This window comes from Papio anubis, chromosome 1 (assembly GCF_008728515.1).
Source record: "Papio anubis isolate 15944 chromosome 1, Panubis1.0, whole genome shotgun sequence".
NCBI lineage: Eukaryota > Metazoa > Chordata > Mammalia > Primates > Cercopithecidae > Papio > Papio anubis.
In genome coordinates, this window is record NC_044976.1 from 30,511,722 (window position 1) to 30,536,974 (window position 25,253).

The 25,253-nt window shown below is 50.3% G+C and overlaps 1 protein-coding gene across 10 annotated transcripts in view; it reads left to right on the forward strand.

Moving 5' to 3' along the window:
- The window catches only part of LCK (LCK proto-oncogene, Src family tyrosine kinase), a 32,883-nt gene that overhangs the window by 2,051 nt on the left and 5,579 nt on the right, over positions 1-25,253 (forward strand). Inside the window, exons 2-13 of one of the 10 annotated variants that reach the window (XM_017959286.3) lie at positions 17,483-17,580; positions 17,677-17,786; positions 18,005-18,086; positions 18,261-18,351; positions 18,567-18,665; positions 18,808-18,911; positions 19,220-19,369; positions 19,643-19,795; positions 19,913-20,092; positions 24,187-24,263; positions 24,355-24,508; positions 24,593-24,724. In XM_017959286.3, the coding sequence (XP_017814775.3) occupies positions 17,682-17,786; positions 18,005-18,086; positions 18,261-18,351; positions 18,567-18,665; positions 18,808-18,911; positions 19,220-19,369; positions 19,643-19,795; positions 19,913-20,092; positions 24,187-24,263; positions 24,355-24,508; positions 24,593-24,724 (1,327 nt within the window). In that variant the 5' untranslated portion in view covers positions 17,483-17,580; positions 17,677-17,681. Of the gene's footprint in view, positions 1-17,465; positions 17,581-17,600; positions 17,787-18,004; positions 18,352-18,566; positions 18,666-18,807; positions 18,912-19,219; positions 19,370-19,642; positions 19,796-19,912; positions 20,093-24,186; positions 24,264-24,354; positions 24,509-24,592; positions 24,725-25,253 lie in introns of those variants that run through there. The other 9 variants (XM_009203903.4, XM_009203914.4, XM_009203891.4 and 6 more) reach the window with 9 other exon arrangements.

Genomic DNA, 25,253 nt, shown 5'->3' on the forward strand with positions numbered 1-25,253 from the left:
CAGGTTGTAGTGAGCAGAGATCAAGTCATTGCACTCCAGCCTAGGCAACAGATTGAAACTCCGTCTCAAACAAAAATGCCTCCTGGGTTCAAGCGATTCTCCTGCCTCAGCCTCCCAAGTGCTAGGATTACAGGTGCGCCACCACGCCCAGCTAATTTTTGCATTTTTAGTAGAGATGGGGTTTCACCATATTGGCCAGGATGGTTTCGATCTCCTGACCTTGTGATCCACCCACCTCGGCCTCCCAAAGTGCTGGGATTACAGGTGTGAGCCACTGCACCTGGCCGGCACGTAGTAGGTGTTCAAGGGAGGTAAGGCACTCCCTCCCCCTGCAAATGATGCACCAAAAGGAGGGCTGTCCACACCCAAATTACGCCCACTCAGCAGCTTGGCAGGCCAGTGAACCACCCATTCCCTCACATTTGTGGTGTGGCTTTGCAAATCAGCCTGTTTCCTGTATATAGTGTGAGGGGTGTGAGAACTCAAGCAGGCTGGACTCTGAGCAGGGCATTGGGATCTGCTTTAGAAGAGGGTCTCTCACACAGCCACACACAGACACACACACACAAGCCAAAGCACCATACATATCATAGGAAAATGTATGTGTACAGATGTGTTCAGAGGCAGGGCAGGGACTACACATAAAACACAGACTATATCCTATAACTCCAGGCACACACCCGAGCTGATGGCTTCAAGGCCAAGCTCAATTCAGTGAAAGTAATTCTCAGTGGGGTGGGGTGGGGTGGGGGGTGAGGAGCAGGTAGGACCAAGGTACCATCCAGTAATGTGGCCTCTTAACAATCAACCTCAGTGTTGATTTTAAAGTATCTGGAGCTAGGGGTTCGAGGCTGCAGTGAGCTATGATCGCTCCACTGCACTCTGGCCTGGGTGACACAGCTAGATTCTATCTCTAAAAAATAAATACGGCAGGGCGCAGTGGCTTATGCCTGTAATCCCAGAACTTTTGGAGGCCAAGGTGGGTGGATCACCTGAGGTCAGGAGTTCGAAACCAGCCTGGCCATCATGGAAAATCCCTGTCTCTGCTAAAAATACAAAAAATTAGCCAGGCATGGTGGCACATGCCTGTAATTCCAGCTACTCAGGAGGCTGGCAGGAGAATCACTTGGACCCGGGAGGCGGAGGTTGCAGTGAGCTGATTGCACCATTGCACTCTAGCCTGGGCGACAAGAGTAAGTCTCCGTGTCAAAATACATACACACATACATACATAACGTATCTGGAACTCCTTTTCCAACTGTTGTACTAAAGGACACTAGTTGCATTAGGCACCTGGAAAGGAGAGGGCTCTGAGGCCAACTCAACATGGCTTCAGCTACAAGCTCTGGCCCATCATAATCACGATCACATCACAACCAACATTAGCTTGTTAAAGCTCCAAAAGTCTCCCCGAGAAGAAGCCTGATTCGCTTTGTCTAAACCAGTGTTTCCTGAACTTCCTGGGTCATAAACCTTTTTGTCCCGTGTCACCTATTCTATGTTGATGCCTTTTGATACAAGGAGAGGAGTGGGAGGGCAGGGTGGGCTGTGCAGAGACACTCACATGATTGTGTCTCATGGTAGAGTTTATGTCTTGGCAGTAGTTTTGTTGTTTATGTTTTCTCTCTTTTTTTTTTTTGAGACAAGGTCTTACTCTGTTGCCCAGGGTGGAGTGCAGTGGCACAATCTTGGTTCACTGCAACCTCTGCCTCCCAGGTTCCAGCGATTCTCCTGCCTCAGCTTCCCTAGTAGCTGGGATTACAGGCGTGTGCCACCACGCCTGGCTAGGTTTTTTTTGTTTGTTTGTTTGTTTTTTTGAGACGGAGTTTCGTTCTTGTTGCCCAGGCTGGAGTGCAGTGGCGCGATCTTGGCTCCCCGCAACTTTGCCTCCCAGGTTCAAGTGATTCTCCTGCCTCAGCTTCCCGAGTAGCTGGGATTACAGGCATGGGCCACCATGCCCGGCTAATTTTGTGTTTTTAGTAGAGATGGAGTTTCTCCATGTTGGTCAGGCTGGTCTCAAACTCCTGACCTCAGGTGATCCGCCTGCCTCAGCCTCCCAAAGTGCTGGGATTACAGGCGTGAGTCACCTTGCCCAGCTGTTTTTGTTTTCTTATTACAAAATTAGCACATTGCTGTTTTAAAAACACTCAAACAGGCCAGGCACAGTGGCTCACACCTGTAATCCTAGCACTTTGGGGGGCCATGATGGGAGGATCACGCGGGCCCGGGAGTTTGAGACCCGCCTGGGCAACATAGTGAGACCCCATCTCTATTTAATTATTGAAAAAAATAAATAAAATTTAAAACTCAAACAGTACAGAGGCATATAAAGAAATATAAGAAACGCAGCCTCCTCCAAACGCACTTCTGGGATATGCCCATCGTGAACAATTTGGTGTGTGTCCTTCCAGATTTTCCTATGTATGGCTGCTGAAAAACATGGAGGTTGAGTCTAGTCTCTGCAGGCTGGCAGACCAGGACTCACTTCACAACTCCACTGTTCATTTGTTTGTTATGAGGCCTCAGACAAATCGTTTTACCTGGTTTGGGCCTCAGTCTTTGCATCTGTAAAATGGGGATAATAATAGCACTTCATAGGATTATTATGAGAATTACATGAAATAATGCAAATAAAGGCTTAGCACAGAGCTTATTTAAAAGAATCCCCTATATACATATGTCAATGCAAATAGGCATATACTCTGCATTCTGTTCCGCAACTTGCTTGCCATGGGGTATGCGGGATGTCTTTCCATGTCAATATGTGGAGCTCTGCCTCATCCTTTTAATTGTTTCACTAAACGTTAGCTTGGTAAATGGTTAACGGTGGTGATTTTGAAATGTTACTTCCTGGCAAGTGTTGCTGTCGCGTGCGGCCATGTTGTTGGTAGTCTCAGATATTATTGATCAGTGAGCTAACTACAAGCCTTACAGCCTCCTGTGAAAATGAAGTGACCCACCAGAGGGACACCCACCTCTGTCACAGAGGGCAGGGCCAAATGCATGGGACGCTGTCTGCTCACCTCTGCGTCCTCAGCACTAGGTCAGAATCTGGCACATAGGAGGTATCTATTAAATTTTTTTTTTTTTTAGACATAGTGTCTCACTCTGTTGCCCAGGTTGGGGCACTGTAATTTCACACACCTGGGCTTGAGTGGTTGTCCCACCTCAGCTTCCTGAGTAGCCTAGGACTACAGATGTGTATCACCACGCCTAGGTAATTATAAAATAATTCCTGGCCAGGCACACCTGTAATCCCAATACTTTGGGAGGCTGAGGCAGGAAGATCTCTTGAGACTAGGCATTTAAGACTAGCCGGTGCAACATAGCAACACTCCGTCTCTATTAAAACATAATAATAACAATACATTTCATTTATTTATTTATTTATTTATAGATGGAGTCTTGCTCTGTCACCCAGGCTGGAGTGCAGTGGTGCAATGTCAGCTCACTGCAACCTCTGCCTCCGGGTTCAAGCAATTCTCCTGCCTCAGCTTCCCAAGTAGCTGGGACTACAGGCACATGCCACCACGCCCGGCTAATTTTTGTATTTTTAGTAGAAACGGGGTTTCACCATGTTGTCCAGGCTGGTCTCGAACTCCTGGCCTCAAGTGATCCACCCCTGCTTGGCCGCCCAAAGTGCTGGGATTACAGGTGTGAACCACCGTGCCTGGCATAATACCCTTTACGTGTAAAATGTAAAATAAATTTTTGGCTGGGCCAAAATGTAAAAATTTTGGGAGGCTGAGGCGGGTGGATCATCTGAGGTCAGGAGTTCGAAACCAGCCTGGCCAACATGGTGAAACCCTGTCTCTACTAAAAATATGAAAAATTAGCCAGGCGTAGTGGCAGGTGCCTGTAATCCCAGCTACTCTGGAGGTTGAGGCAGGAGAATGGTTTGAACCCGGGAGGTAGAGGTTGCAATGAACCGAGATCGTGCCATTGTACTCCAGCCTGGGCAACAAGAGTAAAACTCCATCTTTAAAAAAAAAAAAAAAAAAGTGTGTGTGGAGATAAGGTCTCACTATTTCACCCAGGCTGCACTCACACTATGTATGGTCTCAAGCAATCCTCCCACTTCACCCATTACGTTTTTGTCAATAGGCCAGCTCCTTTCATCCACAAGCAGCAGCCTAAGCTCAAAGTTCTCTCTTGTAGTTCAGCATTTCCTAAAATATGACCTGTACACCACTCAAGTATGTGAGTGATTTTAGGGGATAATGGATGAACATTTACGAATGTTAATTTTTTTTTAGTGTGTGCTGTTGTTTCACTTCCATTTATGTCTCATGATTTTGGTTTTCCATTTATGGTAGTAAAGTTTCCATTTTAGGTACATATATCAAAGATGAAAAGGTAGCCCGTGGAAGTGCCAAAAATCATGAAGGAAAATGAAAATGATCAATCATTTTAGCCGAAAGATGTTTAAGGCCAGTGTCTATGTAGCAAGCACTATGTTAAAAATTTTATTTTATGAGATCATCTATATATCACGTATCATGCTCACCACAGCCAGCCTTAGATGCAAGTCTTATTTTTGTCATCATTTTGCTGATGAAGGAACTGAGGGAAGTACAGAGGTTTAGCAACCTGCCCAACAGCCTTCTGCCAGTAAGTCTTGTTTTTTTTTGTTTTTTTTGTTTTGTTTTTGAGACAAGGTCTCGCTCTGTCACCTAGGCTGGAGGGTAGTGGCTCAATCTTGGCTAACCATAGCCTTGACCTCCCCAAGCTCAGGTGATCCTCCCACCTCATCCTCCCAAGTAGCTGGGACCACAAGCATGGGACATCAAGTCTGGCTAATTTTTGTATTTTTTTTTTGTACCGATGGGGTTTTGCCGTGTTGCCCAGGCTGGTCTCAAACTCCTGGGCTCAAGTATTTGTCTGCCCACCTCAGCCTCCCAAAGTGCTGGGATTATAGCCATGAACCACCACGCCTGGTGCCCTTCTGCCAGCAAGTGATTGGGAGAACCTGGGATTGAACTTGGGTTGCCATGGCATGGACATGGTGAACTGAGCTTCCATAACTGCCAGACTCCCAGAAACTTTCATAAAGCAGTGTGGATTGCCAAGCTGTAAGTAAGGCTCCATCCTAATAAAACTCCCATGGTGCAAGAAGCACACCAAGGTACCCAAGGGAGGGGACTCAGTAAAAGGGATTATCAGGTACATTCATGTTACTAGTTGGGGGACTTCTACTAAAATACCAATTAGAATAATTGCTCTATATCCCTTATTTATAGCGATACTTGACTAGCAGAATCAGTTCTATGTTCAAGACATAAATACATTTTGTTTGCATATAAAATAAGGCTTTTGTTGTTGTTGTTGTTCTCTGTGTCAAGAAGCTACTGAGTTCATTCAAAAAAGGTATCAAGCCAGGCGTGGTGGCTTGCACCTATAATCACAGCATTTTGGGAGGCCAAAGCAAGGGGACTGCTTGAGCCCAGGAGTTCAAGACCAGCCAGAATCCACCTTTACAAAAAATTAAAAAATTAACTGGGTTTGGTGGTGTGTACCTGTGGTCCCAGCTACTCAGGAGGCTGAGGTGGGAGGATCACTTGAGCCCAGGAGGTTGAGGCTGCAATGAGCCATGATCATGCCGCCACACTCCAGCCTGGGCAATAGAGTGTGATCTCATCTCTAAAAGAAAAAAAAAAGAGAGAGAGAGAGAGGAATTAAAGTCAGGTGCAGTGGCTCGTGCCTGTAATCCCAGCTATTCGGGAGGCTGAGATGGGAGGATTGCTTGAGGCCAGAAGTTTCAGACTCCAGTGAGCTACAATCATGTGCTGAACTACTCCAGCCTGGGTGACAGAGTGAGATGTGAGACTCCATCTCTTAAAAAAAAAAAAAAAAAAAAAAAAAAAAAAAAACCGGCCGGCCGTGGTGGCTCACGCCTGTAATCCCAGCACTTTGGGAGGCCAAGGCGGGTGCATCACGAGGTCAGGAGATCGAGACCATCCTGGCTAACACGGTGAAACTCCGTCTCTACCAAAAATACAAAAAATCAGCTAGGCGTGGTGGTGGGCGCCTGTAGTCCCAGCTACTCAGGAGGCTGAGGCAGGAGAATGGCGTGAACCCAGGAGGCGGAGGTTGCAGTGAGCCGAGATGGCGCCACTGCACTCCAGCCTGGGCGACAGAGCGAGATTCTGTCTCAAAAAAAAAAAAACAAAAAAAAAAACCCAAAAAAACCAGCCCGGGCCCAGTGGCTCAGCCCGGGCCCAGTGGGAGGCAGAGGCAGGTGGATCACAACATCAGAAGTTTGAGACCAGCCTGGCCAACATAGTGAAACTAAAATTAGTTTCTACTAAAAAAACACATCTCTACTAAAAAATACAAAAATTATCCAGGCATGGTGTTGCCCACCTATTGTGCCAACTACTCAGGAGGCTGAGGTGGGAGGATCACCTGAGCTTTGGGAGGTAAAGGCTGCAGTGAGCCGTGATTATGTCACTACATTCCAGTCTGGGCAACAGAGTGAGAGACCATCTCAAAAAAAAAAAAAGTATTATATATTTTAAAAAATATGAAAAAGGAGGTAGCCCAAGACACATCCCTGATCTACCCACTAGAAATTAATTACTGATGGGGCACAGTAGCCCATGCCTGTAATCCCAGCACTTTAGGGGGCTGAGGCAGTGGATTGCTTAAGCTCAGGAGTTTGAGACTAACCTGAGCAACACCGCAAAACCCTGTCTCTACAAAAATTCAAAAACTACAAAAATAGGCCCTCTCATTCACAGCTTCTCAGGTGATAAAAGAAAAAGAAAAAAAAATAGCTGGAGGCTGGGTGCGGTGGCTCACACCACACCCGTAATCCCGCACTTTGGGAGGCCAATGCAGGCAGATCACTTGAGGCCAGGAGTTCTAGACTACCCTGGCCAACATGGTGAAACCCCATCTCTACTAAAAATAAAAACATTAGCCAGGTATGGTGGCGGGCACCTGTAGTCCCAGCTCCTTGGGAGGCTGAGGCAGGAGAATTGCTTGAACCTGGGAGGCAGAGGTTGCAGTGAGCTGAGACCGTGCCACTGCACTCCAGCCTGGGTGACAGAGTGAGACTTCATCTCAAAAGTAATAATAATAGGCCGGGCGCGGTGGCTCATGCCTATAATCCCAGCACTTTGGGAGGCCGAGAAGGGCGGATCACGAGGTCAGGAGATCGAGACCATCCTGGCTAACACGGTGAAACCCCGTCTCCACTAAAAATACAAACAATTAGCCGGGTGTGGTGGCAGGCGTCTGTAGTCCCAGCTACTCGGGAGGCTGAGGCAGGAGAATGGCGTGAACCCAGGAGGCGGAGCTTGCAGTGAACCGAGATCGCGACACTGCACTCCAGCCTGGGCGACACAGCGAGACTCCGTTCCCCCCCCCCAAAAAAAAAAAAAATAATAGCCGGGCGTGGTGGCACATGCTACTCGGGAGGCTGAGGTGGGAGGATCGCTTGAGCCCAGGAGGTCGAGGCTTCAGTGAGCTGTGATTGTACCACTGCACTCCAGTGGCACAAGACAGCAAGACAACAAGAGGGAAAGACCCTGTCTCAAAATAAAATAAAATAAAATAAAGAAGTTATTTACCATTCCTGCTAGCCCTGATTCTTGATATTGCTTGATATTGTGATGAGGGCTCTATGTGGGCATGAATAGCTAAGTCTCTTTATTGAACATGGGCAGCTTTGTCATTAGTCAAGTCTGGGTCGGGGCAAAGGCCAAGAAAATGTTTTAAATGATTCATTTTTTAAAATTTTATTTTTATTTATTTATTTATTTATTTATTTATTTATTTATTTATTTATTTTGAGATGGAGTCTCGCTCTGTAGCCCAGGCTGGAGTGCAGTGGCACGATCTCGGCTCACTGCAAGCTCCGCCTCCCAGGTTCACGCCATTCTCCTGCCTCAGCCTCCCGAGTAGCTGGGACTACAGGTGCCCGCCACCACGCCCAGCTGATTTTTTGTATTTTTAGTAGAGACAGGGTTTCACCGTGTTAGCCAGGATGGTCTTGATATCCTGGCCTCGTGATCTACCCGCCTCAGCCTCCCAAAGTGCTGGGATTACAGGTGTGAGCCACCGCGCCCGGCCTTTATTTTATTTTTGAGAGGGAGTCTTGCTCTGTCGCCAGGCTGGAATGCAGTCCCGGGTTCACGCCATTCTCCTGCCTCAGCCTCCTGAGTAGCTGGGACTAAAGGCGCGCACCACCACGTCCAGCTAATTTTTTGTATTTTTAGTAGAAATGGGGTTTCACCATGTTGGCCAGAATGGTCTCAATCTCTTGAACTCGTGATCCACCCGCCTCAGCCTCCCAAAGTTTTGGGGTTATAGGCGTGAGCCACCGCACCCGGCCTTTTATTTTTATTTTTACAGAGACAAGGTCTCACTATGTTGCCCAGGCTGGTCTTGAACTTCCGAGCTCAAGTGATTTTCCCATCTTGGCCCTAGGATTATAAGCGTGAGCCTCCAGGCCTGGCCATTTTAAGTGATTTCTGACAGATTTTGCCACAAGGTGGTCCAGAGTACAACAGTAGAATAGCCTGCTTGTTCTTTTTTCTTTTTTACTTTTTGTGCTCTACATGTTCAGAGAAACTGAACTATAGAAATGACCCCTGAAGGAAGTACAGTCTTGTCTGCTGTATTTTGCGTTGCTTTGTTTGTTTTGTTTTGTTTGAGACAGGTTCTTGCTCTTTCCCCCAGGCTAGAGTACTGTATTGGCTCACTGCAACCTCAACCTCCTGGGCTCCAGCGATCCTCCTACTTCAACCTCCCGAGTAGCTAGGACCATAGGCGTGCACCACTACACCTGGTTAATTTTTGTATTTTTTGTAGAGATGGGGGTCTCACCATGTTGCCCAGGCTAGTCTTGAACTCCTGGCCTCAAGTGATCCTTCCACTTTGGCCTTCCAAAATGTTGAGATTACTGGCTTGAGCCATTACTTCCGACCACCTGCCTGTTCTTGATGTAAAGCATTGGCCCAAGAAACTCAACCTAGAAGCTGACACATCTTTTGGACAAAATGTTCAATAAATCAATAGGTCTATAGTTGGAGGAGAAAAAATGTTAACTTAAAAAATTTTTAATTTAATTTAATTTTTTCTTTTTTTGAAACAGGGTCCCCCTGTTGCCCAGACTGGTGTGCAGTAGTATAATCATGGTTCACTTCAGCCTTGACTTCCTGGGCTGAGCGATCCTCCCACTTTAGCCTCCTGGGTAGCTAGGACTACAGGCACACGCCATCATGCCATCATGCTTGGCTAATTCTTTTTTTTTTTTTTTTTTTTGAGACAGAGTCTCACTCTGTGGACCAGGCTGGAGTGCAGTGGCGTGATCTCCACTCACTGCAACCTCCGCCTCCCCAGTTCAAGAGATTCTCCTGCTGGCCGGGCATGGTGGCTCAAGCCTGTAATCCCAGCACTTTGGGAGGCCGAGGCGGGCAGATCATGAAGTCAGGAGTTCAAGACCAGCCTGGCCAACATAGTGAAACCCCGTCTCTACTAAAAATACAAAAATTAGCTGGGTGTGGTAGGGCGCGGCTGTAGTCCCAGCTACTTGGGAGGCTGAGGCAGGGTAATCACTTGAACCTGGGAGTTGGAGGTTGCAGTGAGCTGAGATTGTGTCACTGCACTCCAGCCTGGGCGACACAGCGAGACTCTGTCCTCTGTCTCAAAAAAAAAAAAAAAAAAAAGGCCGGGCATGGTGGCTCACACCTGTAATCTCAGCACTTTGGAGGCCAAGGTGGGCAGATCACGAGGTCAGGAGTTTGAGACCAGTCTGACCAACATGGTGAAACCCTGTCTCTCCTAAAAGTACAAAAATTAGCTGGGCTTGGTAGGCGCATGCCTGCAGTCCCAGGTACTCAGGAGGCTGAGGCAGGAGAATCGCTTGAACCTGGGAGGCGGAGGTTGCAGTGAACCAAGATCGCACCCTTGTACTCAAGCCTGGGTAACAGAACTAGACGCCATCAAAAAAAAAAAAAAAAAAAAAAAGAGATTCTCCTGCCTCACCCTCCCAAGTAGCTGGGACTATAGTCGTGTGCCACCACACCCCACATCCAGCTAATTTTTGTGTTTTTAGTAGAGAGAGGGTTTCACCATGTTGGCCAGGCTGGTCTCAAAATCCAGACCTCAAGTGATTCACCTGCCTTGGCCTCCCAAAGTGATGGGGTTATAGGTGTGAGCCACAGCTCCCAGTAGCCGGGCGCCGGCCACTAATTATATAGGTGGACATGGCCGGGCACCATGGCTCATGCCTGTAATCTTAGCACGTTGGGAAGCCGAGGCAGGTGAATCACTTGAGGTCTGGATTTCAAGACCAGCCTGGCAAACATGGTGAAACCTCATCTGTACTAAAAATACAAAAATTAGCCAGGTGTGGTGGTGCATGCCTGTAATCCCAGCTACTTGGGAAGCTGTGGCAGGAGAATCTCTCTCTCTTTTTTTTTTTTCTTTTTTTTTTTTTTTTTGATAGCGTCTAGTTCTGTCACCCAGGCTTGAGTGCAATGGCGTGATCTCGATTCACTGCAACCTCTGCCTCCCGGGTTCAAGCAATTCTCCTGCCTCAGCCTCCTGAGTAGCTGAAACTACAGGCATGCACCTAGTACGCCTGGCTAATTATTGTATTTTTAGTAGAGACAGGGTTTCACCATGTTGGTCAGGCTGGTCTCTCGAACCCCTGGGCTCAAGGAGTCCTACTGCCTCAGCCTCCCAAAGTGCTGGGATTATAGCCGTGAGTCACCACGCCCAGACTCCTTCTGGTCTTAGTTTGACAAAGATTGCTGAGTAGCCAACATGATCTAACCAGGTTAATAAATGAGGTCAATAAAAAGAAAATAAAAATTAAAGCTTAATATAAATTTCTCATTGTCTGAAAGAAAGAAGTGGAAGAAGGAAAAAAAAAAAAAAAAAAAAAAAACCAGATGAAAGGAATCCCCAGGGCTCCCAGAACCAGCAATGAGGGCAGATTCTGGGGTGAATGAAACAGGACATTCTTTTCTCACAATTTAGGAATCCAAGGTCAGGAGTAAGAATTTCGTAGATTCGAGGCTGCCTCTGACTAGGACATGTAATATTCTCAGTCAAACTGCAAACTGCCCGTGGTCCACAGAACATTTTGTGACGATTATAGAAAGGCTACCGGCCAGGTCTGGTAGCTCATGCCTGTCATCCCAACACTCTGAGAAGCTGAGGCGGGCAGGTTACTTGAGGTCAGGAGTTTGAGACCAACCTGGCCAACATGGTGAAACCCTGTCTCTACTAAAAATAATAAAAATTAGTGGGCATGGTTATGCGCACCTGTAATCTCAGCTACTTGGGAGGCTGAAACAGGAGAATTACTTGATCCAGGACGCGGAGGTTGCAGTCAGCCATGATTGTGCCACTGCATTCCAGCCTGGGGGACAGAGCAAGACTCCGTCTCAAAATAAATAAATAAATAAAATAAAAATTAGACTGGGCATGGTGGTTCATGCCTGCAATCCCAACACTTTTGGAGTCTGAGGTGGGAGGACTGCTTGAGCCCATGAGTTTGAGACCAGCCTGGGCAACATGGTGAAACCTTGTCTCTACACAAAGGTAAAAATAAAAGGCTGGGCACGGTGGCTCACGCCTGTAATCCCAGCACTTTGGGAGGCCAAAGTGGCAGGTTACTTGAGCCCGGGAGTTCAAGACCAGCCTGGTCCACATGGTGAAACCCCATCATTACAAAAAATACAAAAATTAGTCAGGCTTGGTGGCATGCGCCTGCAGTCCCCACTACTCAGGAGGCTGAGGTAAGAGGATCCCTTGAGCCCAAGGGCAGAGTTTGCAGTGAGCTGAGACAGTGCCACGGCACTGCACTACAGCCTGGGCGACAGAGCAAGACACTGTTTCAAAAAAAAAGAAGAAGAAGAAGACCGGAAGGATGGGGATAACACCCACAGATGTATGCCTATATGACCTCACAGTTACATAGGGACTGTTGCTGCTATTCATAGTCTCATTCTGTTATATATCCCTCTGCACACACAGACTCCTGCAGACCCACAGACATGCACCCATAAGCACAGTGCTCACTGCATATGGTTTCATATGCATAGACTTGCATTCACAAGTCAGGTAAATACATAACCAGAAACATGCATTCCAGGTAGAGGGAGGATTGTCTTGAAGAGAAAAGCCTTTGTTAACAGCACAGTGGTCAAATTTTTGATGGGGAATGGACCCTGTCAGACCTGCCTTCCTGTCTCACATTCTCCTAGACCTCTCAGCCCTCCCCCTCCACCCTTAGACTTCCCAGGGAGTGAAAAGTAGAGGAGAGAATCTTGATAAAGAATGTAGGAGCCAAGCCAGGAATGTGCCAGCAATCCCAGCTATCTGGGAGGCTGAGGTGGGAGAAGCACTTTAGCCCAAGAGTTAGAGACCAGCCTGGGCAACATAGTGAGACCTCGCCTAAAAAAAAAAAAAAAAAGGATGTAAGGTTTTGATTTGAGTTTTGCATCTGCCAGGAACCCTCAGCGTGTTATTGGGACAATCACTTAACCTCTCTTTTTCCCTAGTTTTATTTTTTATTTTTTTTTTTTTGAGACAGAGTCTTGCTCTGTGGCCCAGGCTGGAGTACAGTAGCACAATCTCGACTCACTGCAACCTCCGCCTCCTGGATTCACGCCATTCTCCTGCCTCAGCCTCCCGAGTAGCTGGGACTATAGGCGCTTGCCACTACACCCGGCTAATTTTTTGTATTCTGTAGTAAGGACGGGGTTTCACTGTGTTAGCCAGGATGGTCTCGATCTCCCGACCTCGTAATCCACCCGCCTCGGCCTCCTGTAAGTGCTGGGATTACAGGCGTGAGCCACCGCGCTCAGCCTTCCCTAGTTTTAAAATGAGGCTGGTGAACTGTGTTAGTGTTTCCTAAACTCTTGTGAAGACAAGGTGTCTTTTACCATTTCCTGTTCTGCACACCCTCTTCCCCACATGGATCTCATGATTTTAAAGTTTTTACCTACTAAGCTACCTCATTTAGATGCAAATTTTCTTATTTTCAAGTTAAAAAACAATTTAAATAGAGGAAGGGTCACACCACATTGTCCAGGCTGGTCTCAAACTCCTGGGCTCAATCAATCCTCTCTCCTCAGCCTCCCAAAGTGCTGGGATTACAGGTGTGAGTCACTGCACCTGGCCTCAAGTTTAAATTTTAATCAAAGATTTGGCCAGGTACAGCAGCTCAGAGGAAGATTCTTTTTTTTTTTTTTTTTTTTTTTGAGATGGTGTCTTGCTCTGTCACCTAGGCTGGAGTGCAATGGCGTGATTTTGGCTTACTGCAAACCCTCCCACTCCCTGGTTCCTGGCTTAAATTCTCCTGCCCCAGCCTCTGAGTAGCTGGACAAGCAGAAGCACGCCACCACACCCAGCTTTCAATTTTGCATTTTTAGTAGAGGGGTTTCACCATGCTGCTGGCCAGGGCTGGTCGCCTTGAACTTCTGACTCCAGGTGATTCACCCACCTTGGCCTCCCAAAGTGCTGGGATTATGGCATGAGCCAAATGCCCAGCCTGCTTTTTTTTGAGATAGAGTCTCGGCCTGTTGTCCATGCTGGAATGCAGTGGCATGATCTTGGCTCACTGCAACCCTGCCTCCTGGTTCAAGTGATTCTCCTGCCTCAGCCTCCTGAGGCTGGATTATAGGTGCACGCCCCACCACAACTGGATTAATTTTGTATTTTTAGTAGAGATAGGTTTCACTCATGTTGGTCAGGGCTGATCTTGAACACTCTGAGCTCTGTGGCTCCACCTGCCCCAGCCTCCCTAAAGTGCTGGGATTACAGGTGTGAGCTACCTGCCCAGTCTCTTTTTTTTTTTTTTGAGATGGAGTCTCATGAGTTGTTAGGAGTTAGAGTGCAGACCATTGCACCTCTGGTTCAGTTTTGCTCAAAGCCTTCCCAGTAGTTGATTACAGGCACCTACCACCATGCTCACTAATTTTGTACTTTTAGTAGAGACAGGGTTTCACCATGCTGGCCAGGGATGGTCTTGATCTTGTGATCTGGCTCCACCTGGCCTCCCTGTGCTGGGATTAAAAGTGAGCCACTTCAGCCCAGCCTTTTTGTGACAGGCCTCAGCCTGCTATCCAGGGCTGGAGGCTGGGAGTGCAGTGGCACAACTATAGCTTCATCGACCTTGGAGCCTCCTGGGCTCAAGTGATCTTTTGCCTCAGCCTCCCGAGTAGCTGGAAGTACAGGCGTGCACCACCACACCTGGTTAATTTTTTGATTTTTTTCTAGAGATGAGGTCTCACTATGTTGCCCAGGCTAGTCTGGAACTTCTGAGTTTGAATGATCCTACTGCCTCAGTCTCCCAAAGTGCTGGGATTACAGATGTGAGTCACCACGCCCAGCCAGCAACTCCAGGTTTGCTCTACTCCAAATAGGTTGTGTGACTTTAAGCATACCTCTGTGGGCCTCAGTTTGCTCATCTAAAATCAGAGGTTTAGCCAGGTATAGCAGCTCATGCCTGTAATCCCAGCACTTTGGGAGGCCAAGGAGGAAGGATCACTTGAGGCCAGGAGTTTGAGACCAGTCCGGGCAACATAGCAATACCCCCATCTCTAGAACAAACAAAAAATCACCTGGGCTCAGTGGTGCCAGCTACCCAGGAGGCTGAGGTTAGAGGATCACTTGAGCCCAGGAGTTTGAGTTTTCAGTGAGTTAGGATTGGGTCATTGCACTGCAGTCAGGGCAAAAGAGCGAGACATTATCTCAAAAATAGATCAACAAATAGTAAAATTGGAGATTAGGCTTGCTGGTTTCTAAGACCTTTGCAGATGGGAGACTCTGTGCATTAACACTCCACGTTCCAGTTGACATTTATTAACTAATTTTGGGTGCTGGAGGCTTTCAGACGAATAAACTACAGTTTCTGCTCTTGATGAACCCCCACTCTCATCAAAGGTATGGGAGAGGCAGTGGGACCCTGGGGTGACACGTGAATCAGTAATCGTGGAACTCTGTGCCTAAGTTGATTATTGAGGTCTGAATAGAATGTTGCAAGAGACTGGGGTGAGAGGGAAGCAAAGACCATTGGGAAGTCTTCACAGACTAGGTGATATTTAGGCTAGGTGCCTGTAATCCCAGCACTTTGGGAGGCTGAGGCAGGAGGATTTGGCAGAGGGCAGCTGGGGAGTTCAAGACCAGCCAACATGGTGAAACACACCTCTACTAAAATTAAGTTAACTTTGGGTGGTTGGTCTGGCCTGTGGGAGGAGGCCTGGGGAGAATTTGGGCAGGACACAGAGGGAGGGGCAGAGTTTAGGAAAAATTAATATTGAACTAGGCACAGAAGGTTGGGGATTAGAAATTAACAGGAATGACAGGGCATTTAGGCACTAATTACTGCCCCCTGGAGGCAAAGCGGGTGGATCAAGAGGTCAGGGCCACAGGGAGGCCATCCTGGCTAGCTGGGGCAGAGGCTGCCGTCTCATAAAAGGCCAGCTGAGGAAGGAGGCGAGGTGGCGCCTGGTCAGCTACTCGCGGAGGCTGGTGAGAATAGGCGTGAACAGGAAGTGGAGCACAGTGGCGAGATGCGGCACTCACTCAACCTGGGAGGCTGACTGTGAACTACAGGGGCAAACAGGTGGACAAGAGAGCGACTGGTGATGGGCACATGCCACCCTCAATCCCCTAACATTGGGAGGCTGACTGGGAGGATTGCTTGAGCCTAAGTTCCGAAGAGACCAGACTAGGCATGGTGGAGACAAAAAATAATCAGCTAGGCAGGTGGGCATTACTGCTAGTCTTAGCTGCTGGGGGTTGGGGATGGGAGAGAGCTTGTGGGCCCCAGGAGGTCCTAAGGATTACCACGACTACCTTCAGCCTGTAGGAAGGGGACCCTGTCTCGAAGAGAGAGAGGGCAGAAGGATCAAGTAAAAACATTAGAAATGTAAACAGGCGTGTCACGGTGGCTCAAGCAATCCGCCGGAAAGCGAGACGGAAGGATGCAGTCAGAGATTGAAGAACATCCTGGCTAACGGTGAAACCCGTCTCTAAAATAAAAACAGCGAGCGGGCGGTGCGCCTGGTCAACTACTCGGAAATGAGCAGGAGAATGGTGTGAACCGGGAGGCGGAGCTGCAGTGAGCTGAGATCGACACTGCGCCAGCAGGCGGCACGGTGAACTCAAATCAAAAACATAAGGTTTATCTGGGAAGAAATAAAGATAGTTCGTACAGGCTGTGGTAATGGAGGGTGGGGTGCCTGTGTGTGTGGGTGTTTGTGTGTGTGTGTGTGTGGGTGTGTGGGGGTATGTATGGAGGAGATGCCTGTGCGTGTGTGTGAGTGTATGTGGGGGTGAGTGTGTGGGTGTGTGCATGGGTGTGGGGGTATGTGGAGGTGCCTGTGTGTGTGTATGAATATGTGTGTGTGGGGGTCATGTGTGTGGGTGTGGGTGCCTGTGTGTGTGTGTGTGTATGTGGGTGTGTTTGTGGGTGTGACTGTGTGGGTGTGTGGATGAGTGTGTGTGTTTGTGGGTGTGGGTGCCTGTGTGTGTGGGGAATATGTGTGTAAGAGTGTGTGTGAATGTGTGTGTGAGAGGGTGGGTGCCTGTGTGTGGGGGGGGTCACTTTTGGGGGGTGAGAGTATGTGTTTATTGAGTGTGAGTGTAGGTGCCTGTGTGTGGGAGGGTGGGGTGCTGTGTGGTGTGGGGGGGGTACCTGTGAGGGGTGAGTGTGTGTGTATGTGAAAGTGTGTGTGGATGCCTCTGTGGAGGTGGGATGGGGGTGCCTCTGTGTGTGTGTGTAGGGTGTGTATATATAGGGTGTGTGTGAGTGTGTGGTGTGAGAGTGTGTGTGTAGCAGAATGGACTGCGAAGGTGGATTTGATCTTGAAGTTCTGGAATGCTGGTACATCAAAACACGGCAGGGCAGCTCTGAGGAGCAGCCCTAGACAAGGAGGAGCTGCAGGGACTCCGGGGGCTTCAAAGTGAGGGCCCCATTCTGCTTCAGACAAAACAGGCCCACACTTATCGCTTTATCTATGGAGTTCTGCTTGATTTCATCAGACAAAAAATTTCCAGTGCTAACACAGGCAAATAAGCGACAAAAAAAAGTTATGGCCAACAGACTGACTGGAGGGTTTTCTGCTGGGGAGAAGCACGCCCGTGTTTGAAGGAACCCTGTGAGGTGACTGTGGGGCTGTGTGAGAGGAACAGCGGGGTCCTGATGGTGGACTTAGGGAGCAGAAGCCTCTTTCTCAGCCTCCTCAGCTAGACAGGGGAATTATAATAGTAGGTGGGGCGTGCACACCTCTCCAATAGGGGAGGGTCTGATAAGTCAGGTCTCCCCCAGGCTTGGGAAAGTGTGTGTCATCTCTAGGAGGTGGTCCTCCCAACACAGGGTGCCGGCAGAGGGAGAGGGAGGGGGCAGAGGCAGGAAGTGGGTAACTAGACTAACAAAGGTGCCTGTGGCGGTTTGCCCATCCCAGGTGGGAGGGTGGGGCTAGAGCTCAGGGGCCGTGTGTGAATTTACTTGCAGCCTGAGGGCTCAGAGGGAGCAACGGTTTGGAGCTGGGACCCCCTCTTTTAGCTTTTCTGTGGCTGGTGAATGGAGATCCCAGGATCTCACAATCTCAGGTACTTTTGGAACTTTCCAGGGCAAGGCCCCATGATGTCTGATGTTGGGGAGCAGATCTTGGGGGAGCCCCTTCAGCCCCCTCTCCATTCCCTCAGGGACCATGGGCTGTGGCTGCAGCTCACACCCGGAAGATGACTGGATGGAAAACATCGATGTGTGTGAGAACTGCCATTATCCCATAGTCCCACTGGATGGCAAGGGCACGGTAAGAGGCGAGACAGGGGCCTTGGTGAGGGAGTTGGGTAGAGCATGCAACCCAGGAGAAAGAAATGACTCTCCTAAGATCACACAGCAAGTAGCTGGTAGACTCAGGGATAACACCCAACCAGGCTGGAGAGACTGAGAGCAGGGCAGGGGTGAAGGGGGCCAGAGTCTAACCCAGTCTTCTGCTTTCTGACCCCACCCTCATCCCCTACTCCACAGCTGCTCATCAGAAATGGCTCTGAGGTGCGGGACCCACTGGTCACCTACGAAGGCTCCAATCCGCCGGCCTCCCCACTGCAAGGTGACCCCAGGCAGCAGGGCCTGAAAGACAAGGCCTGCCGATCCCTGGCTGTTGGCTTCCACCTCACCCCCACCTACTCTCTCCCTGGTCCTACCTTCCTTGTCCCCCGCCCTGTAACTCCAGGCTTTCTGCCCATCCCAGCCCGGTTCTCCCTGATGCCCCTTGTTTTTACAGACAACCTGGTTATCGCCCTGCACAGCTATGAGCCCTCTCACGACGGAGACCTGGGCTTTGAGAAGGGGGAGCAGCTCCGCATCCTGGAGCAGTGAGTCCCTCTCCACCTTGCTCTGGCGGAGTCCGTGAGGGACCACAGCCCTCCTGAGGCCACCGGTTGGGGTGGCCGCCCTTGGGACAAAATTCAAGGCTCAGGACTGCTGAGCCAGGGTTCGGCGAGGCTGGCTTAAGGGGTGGAGGGGTCTTTGAGGGAGGGTCTCAGGTCGACGGCTGAGCTAGCCACACTGATCCGCCTCCGTGGCGCAGGAGCGGCGAGTGGTGGAAGGCGCAGTCCCTGACCACAGGCCAGGAAGGCTTCATCCCCTTCAATTTTGTGGCCAAGGCGAACAGCCTGGAGCCCGAACCGTAAGTGGGGACCCGTCGTGGGGGTGAGTGGGAGCAGATCTAGGGATCCTGGAGCAGGGAGTGGGCCTGGGGTGGCGGTGAAGGCTTGAGGGCCACGGAGGAAGATCCGACGACAGCCTTCGTTCGCTTCCGCCCTGCACAGCTGGTTCTTCAAGAACCTGAGCCGCAAGGACGCGGAGCGGCAGCTCCTGGCGCCCGGGAACACTCACGGCTCCTTCCTCATCCGGGAGAGCGAGAGCACCGCGGGTGAGCGGGCAGTGGTCTCGACCGGGCGCAGGGGTGCCGCAGGGTGTGCCCGAGGTGGGGGCGCGGGATGAGCCCGAGGGGGGCGCGGGGTGAGTCCGAGGGGGAGCACAGGGTGAGCCCGAGGTGGGGACGCGGGGTGAGCCCGAGGGGGACGCGGGGTGAGTCCGAGGGGGAGCGCAGGGTGAGCCCGAGGTGGGGACGCGGGGTGAGCCCGAGGTGGGGACGCGGGGTGAGCCCGAGGGGGGCGCAGTGGCGGGCCAGACTCACTGCGTTCTTTAGTCCCTTTGTCCATCCATTCATTCATTCAGGATCGTTTTCACTGTCGGTCCGGGACTTCGACCAGAACCAGGGAGAGGTGGTGAAACATTACAAAATCCGCAATCTGGACAACGGTGGCTTCTACATCTCCCCCCGAATCACTTTTCCCGGCCTGCATGAACTGGTCCGCCATTACACCAGTGAGCCCGGCAGGACCCCTCCCCCGTGCCCTATCAGCCTACCTCCCTTCAGTCCCCCTCGGGTGTCCCCCATCCATCTTTCAATGCGCTCCTCCATTCCCCGCAGTGGGTGAGGTGTGGAACTTGACCCTACGGACCCAAGTGTTTGGGTGACAGCCCTACACCCCCCTGCTAGTCCACTTCACCTAGATAGGAGCTTGGAGAAGTGGGGGAAGTGGTGTCAATACGAGGCCTGCCATATTGACAGTCTTCACCCCTCCCTTGTCCTCGCAGATGCTTCAGATGGGCTGTGCACACGGCTGAGCCGCCCCTGCCAGACCCAGAAGCCCCAGAAGCCGTGGTGGGAGGACGAGTGGGAGGTTCCCAGGGAGACGCTGAAGCTGGTGGAGCGGCTGGGGGCTGGACAGTTCGGGGAGGTGTGGATGGGTGAGTGTGGCCTCCAGGACTGCCCAGGAAGAGGGGAACGGGAGGGGCTGCTGAGGTGGTGAGAGTCCCAGGACAGCTGCCTGGCGACTCTCCCACTCCTTCCCTTCCCCGATCCAGGGTACTACAACGGGCACACAAAGGTGGCAGTGAAGAGCTTGAAGCAGGGTAGCATGTCCCCGGACGCCTTCCTGGCCGAGGCCAACCTCATGAAGCAGCTGCAACACCAGCGGCTGGTTCGGCTCTACGCTGTGGTCACCCAGGAGCCCATCTACATCATCACTGAATACATGGAGAATGGTGGGTGCCGCCCGAGTCGGCTGCCGGGGGACACTGCTCTCCCCGCTGTCCCTGCCGGAGGGTGAAAGTACACCTTTTTTTCTGGCCCAAAGCTCAAGCAAGGAGGGTTTCTTGAGCTTTCCTGGCCCCTAAAGACTCACCTCCAGCTGGGCGCGGTGGCTCAGGCCTGTAATCCCAGCACTTTGGGAGGCTGAGGCCAGCAGATCACGAGGTCAGGAGTTCGAGACCAGCCTGACCAACATGGTGAAACCCCGTCTCTACTAAAAATACAAAAATTAGCCAGGTGTGGTGGTGCATGCCTGTAATCCCAGCTACTCAGAAGGCTGAGGCAGGAGAATCCCTTTAATCTGGGAGGATGAGGTTGCAATTGCAGTGAACCAAGATCATGCCACTGAACTCCAGCCTGGGTGACAGAGCTCTGTCTCAAAAAGAAAAAAGGCCGGGTGCCGTGGCTCACAGCTGTAATCCCAGCACTTTGGGAGGCTGAGACGGGCGGATCACCAGGTCAGGAGATCGAGACCATCCTGGCTAACACGGTGAAATCCCATCTCTACTAAAAAATACAAAAAATTAGCCAGGCGTGGTGGTGGGCACCTGTAGTCCCAGCTACTCGGGAGGCTGAGGCAGGAGAATGGCGTGAACCCGGGAGACGGAGGTTGCAGTGAGCCGAGATTGCGCCACTGCACTCCAGCCTGGGCGACTGAGCAAGACTCCATCTCAAAAAAAAAAGAAAAAGAAAAAAAAAAAAAAGACTGACCTCCAGGCATGTGAAAAAGGTATATCCTCTGATCCTGTCTGGGGGCGAGCCTAAGATAGCAAGAATGTTCTGGAAGAGCATTCACCCCAACCTGCCCTGACCTGCCATTCTGTTTACCTTCTTCAAAGCCCTACCTTGATCTCAGGATGCTTGATCTCAGAAAGCGAATGGGTCCCTACCCCTGTTTCTCTCCCTTCTGCCCCTGAGCTTTGGGAGGGCAGATCTGCCCCGGAAGCCCTCTTTTTCAGTTCTGAGTGAGCCCCCCCATCCCGCACCCCTCTTGGTCTGATACTGGACAGAGTGAGAGCCCCAGGAAGAGGAATACGAGTTTCTAGCCTCAGCTTTGTTCACACCGATTTGCTGTGTGACAGGCCAAGTGCCTGCACTGTCTCAGTTTCCCCAAGAATAACAGCAGAAATCTAAATGGGCTCACCAGAATTAATACAGAGTATTCATCAAGGCCTCTAGCATCTGACTGCCTGGGTCAGAAGTCTGGCTTCATGATTTTATGGCTTTGTGATAATTACATCACCTCTTTCTGTCATGATTTCCTACTATAATAACGCATTAGTAACCTCCTCATAGGGTCTTGTGAGGATGAAATAATTAATGCATATAGAGCAGTTAGAACTATGCCTACCTGGCCGGGCGCGGTGGCTCAAGCCTGTAATCCCAGCACTTTGGGGAGGCGGGCGGATCACAAGGTCAGAGATCCCGAGACCATCCCTGGCTAACATGGTGAAACCCGTCTCTACTAAAAATACAAAACTAGCGGGCATAGTGGCGAGGCGCCTGTAGTCCCAGCTACCGGAGGCTGAGGCAGGAGGGAATGGCCGACCTGGGGCCGGAGCTTGCAGTGAGCGAGATCGGCGCCCTGCACTCCAGCCTGGGTGACTGTAGCGAGACTCCGTCTCAAAAAAAAAGGACTATGCCCTACTTTAGGCGGGTGCAGTGGCTCACGCCTGTAATCCCAACACTTTGGGAGGCCAAGGTGGGTGGATCATAAGGTCAGGAGATCGAGACCATCCTGGCTAACACAGTGAAACCCCATCTCTACTAAAAATAAAAAAAATTAGCCGGCGCGGTGGCGGGCACTTGTAGTCCCAGCTACTCAGGAGGCTGAAGCAGGAGAATGACGTGAACCCAGGAGGCAGAGTTTACAGTGAGCCAAGATCGCACCACTGCACTCCTGCCTGGGCGATAGAGTGACACTTGGTCTCAAAAAAAAAAAAAAAAAAAAAAAAAGAACTATGCCTACTTCCAGGTGTAGTGGCTCAAGCCTATAACCTCAGCACTTTGGGAGGCCAAGGTGGGTGGATCACTTGAGCCCAGAAGTTCAAGACCAGTCCATGCAACATAGTGAGACCTCATTCCTACAATAAATTTGTAAAAATTAGCCAAGCGTGGTGGTGTATGCCTGTAGTCCCAGTTACTTGGGAGGCTGAGGTGGGAGGACCACTTGAGCCCAGGAGGTTGAGGCTGCACTGAGCTGTGATTGCACCACTGCACTCCAACCTGGGTAACAGAGTGAGACCTTGTCTCAAAAAAACAAAACACACAAAAAAACACAAAACTATGGCTACTATATAGTAACTGATCAATAGGTTTGTCGCTGTTATCTGGCTCTGATTCTTTGGGAGTGTAAGATCTATCCTTCTTTCAGGAAGAGAAACAAGCTGTTCATTGGCTAATGGGAAATCGCAAATAGATTATGTCATGTGTATTTTTTTTTTTTTGTCTCACTCTGTCCTCCAGGCTGGAGTGCAGCGGCACGATCTCAGCTCACTTCAACCTCCTCCTCCTGGGTTCAAGTGATTCTCATGCCTCAGACTCCCAAGTAACTGGGACCACAAGCATGTGCCACCATGCCTGGCTAATTTTTGTATTTTTAGTAGAGACAGGTTTTCACCTTGTTGGCCAGGCTGCTGTCGATCTCCTGACCTCAGGTGATCCTCCCGCCTTGGCCTCCCAAAGGGCTGGGATTACAGGTGTGAGCCACCATGCCCAGTCTATCATGTGTATCGACTTTGATTGGTAGTTGCTTGTAGCGCTGGAGAAGGATTCTGAGGTTCAATGGAAGTGAGTGCTGGGAATGATTAGTAACATCTGCCATGGACACAATGGAAGAATGGCGGTATATATATGTCTATGTATTTGCTGTGTGTGGGGGAGGTCTTTGTCTTTGGTAACTAGTTCAGCACTCAAAGTGGGGACACTCAGGTTGCTGTCATCCTTTCACAGGGTTTTTTTTTTTTGAGACGGAGTCTCGCTCTGTCGCCCAGGCTGGAGTGCAGTGGCGCGATCTCAGCTCACTGCAAGCTCCATCTCCCGGGTTCACGCCATTCTCCTGCCTCAGCCTCCTGAGTAGCTGGGACTACAGGCGCCCGCCACCGCGCCTGGCTAATTTTTTGTATTTTTAGTAGAGACGGGGTTTCACCGTGGTCTCGATCTCCTGACCTTGTGATCCACCCGCCTCAGCCTCCCAAAGTGCTGGGATTACAGGCATGAGCCACCGCGCCCGGCCATTTCACAGGGTTTTAATCTCTTGGGAAGGGCCAGTGGTCATTCACTCCATCCTAGCAACTTCCACTCATGTCCAGCTGCCCTCCACTATTAGAGAGGTGGTCCTTCAGACCCCCAGACCCCCTCTTTCTGTATTCCATCCAATATATTCAGCACATTGTTATTGTTTCTTACTCTGGGCTGGGCACCAGGAACATGGATGGATGAAACAAGGTTCCTGTTGTCAAGGTTCCCCAGTTACAGGTACTGGGAAACCAGAGTTTGTGCCATGGGAAAGTTCCAGCATGCCCATGGGAGTGTAGATGATGATCCAGTTTATTATGCCTGCTAAGATCTAGAGAGGCTTCCTAGAGGGGCAGTCTAACTGGGCCATGAAAGAAAAGTAGAATTTTTTTTAGCAGGCAGAGATGAAATAAAGAGGCTTTGGGGTGACAGCCTAGTAGTCTGAGTGCAGGATCTCAAAATTGTTAAAGTGTTTGAAGTCAAAGGCAGAGTGAGGGAAAGAGAAGAAGCTACCAGTGTCGCCCATGTCAAGCTTTGGATACTAGTTGAGGAGTCTGAATTCTACCTTATTGATGATGAAAAACCTACAGATCCCTCCCAGCGTGCTCTACCCTAACCCCTCCCTCTGCAAAAAAACCTTCACATATCCTGGGCATCCTTACCCTGAACACACACTCCTCCATTCTCACTCTTCACTCTTCCTTTTCACATGTCAGACACACTTCCAGACATGTGAAAAGGGTCTGGGAGAAGGGTCTGGGGACCTCCTCCTGGGGCAACTTAGGCCAGCAACTCTTGCTTCTGCCCACAGGGAGTCTAGTGGATTTTCTCAAGACCTCTTCAGGCATCAAGTTGACCATCAACAAACTCCTGGACATGGCAGCCCAAGTAAGGAGACTGGGGAGGGGCTGGGCAAGGGCACAGGCCAGTGGCGTGAAGACATCTGGCTCAGGATTGCTGATCTGTGTTTGTCCTGCAGATTGCAGAAGGCATGGCATTCATTGAAGAGCGGAATTATATTCATCGTGACCTTCGGGCTGCCAACATTCTGGTGTCTGACACCCTGAGCTGCAAGATTGCAGACTTTGGCCTAGCACGCCTCATTGAAGACAACGAGTACACAGCCAGGGAGGGTAAGTGTGAGATTTAAGGGTGATCTGGGCCCTGCAGGGTCTAGCCAAGCAGACCCAGGTGACCTCACTCTGCCTCCTCCTTAGGAGCCAAGTTTCCCATTAAGTGGACAGCGCCAGAAGCCATTAACTATGGGACATTCACCATCAAGTCGGATGTGTGGTCTTTTGGGATCCTGCTGACGGAAATTGTCACCCATGGCCGCATCCCTTACCCAGGTTAGAGCCAAGGGCAGGAACTGAAAGGGTGATGGGAAGGGCAGCAAGTCCATGTCTCCCCACTCAATTCTTTCCAGTCTCAGAATCTGAAACTTTGTAGTTGCATCTCCTCTATCCTTTCAGGGGTATGACTCCAACATCCCGAGGCAGATGCCACATGTCCCAGAGCTGGCTTCCATCTCTGTATCTCTCTTTAATAACCCCAGCTCTTTTCTTTTTCTCTTTTTTTGAGGTGGAGTCTAGCTCTGTCGCCCAGGTTGGAGTGCAGTGGCGCCATCTCGGATCACTGCAACCTCTGCCTCCTGGGTTCAAGCAATTCTCCTGCCTCAGCCTCCCAAATAGCTAGGATTCCAGGTGCGTGCCACCATGCCCGGCTAATTTTTTGTATTTTTAGTAGAGACGGGGTTTCACCATGTTAGCCAGGATGGTCTCAATCTCCTGACCTCGTGATCCACCCGCCTCGGCCTCCCAAAGTGCTGCGATTACAGGCATGAGCCACCGCGCCCGGCCCCAGCTCTTTTCTTTAGTT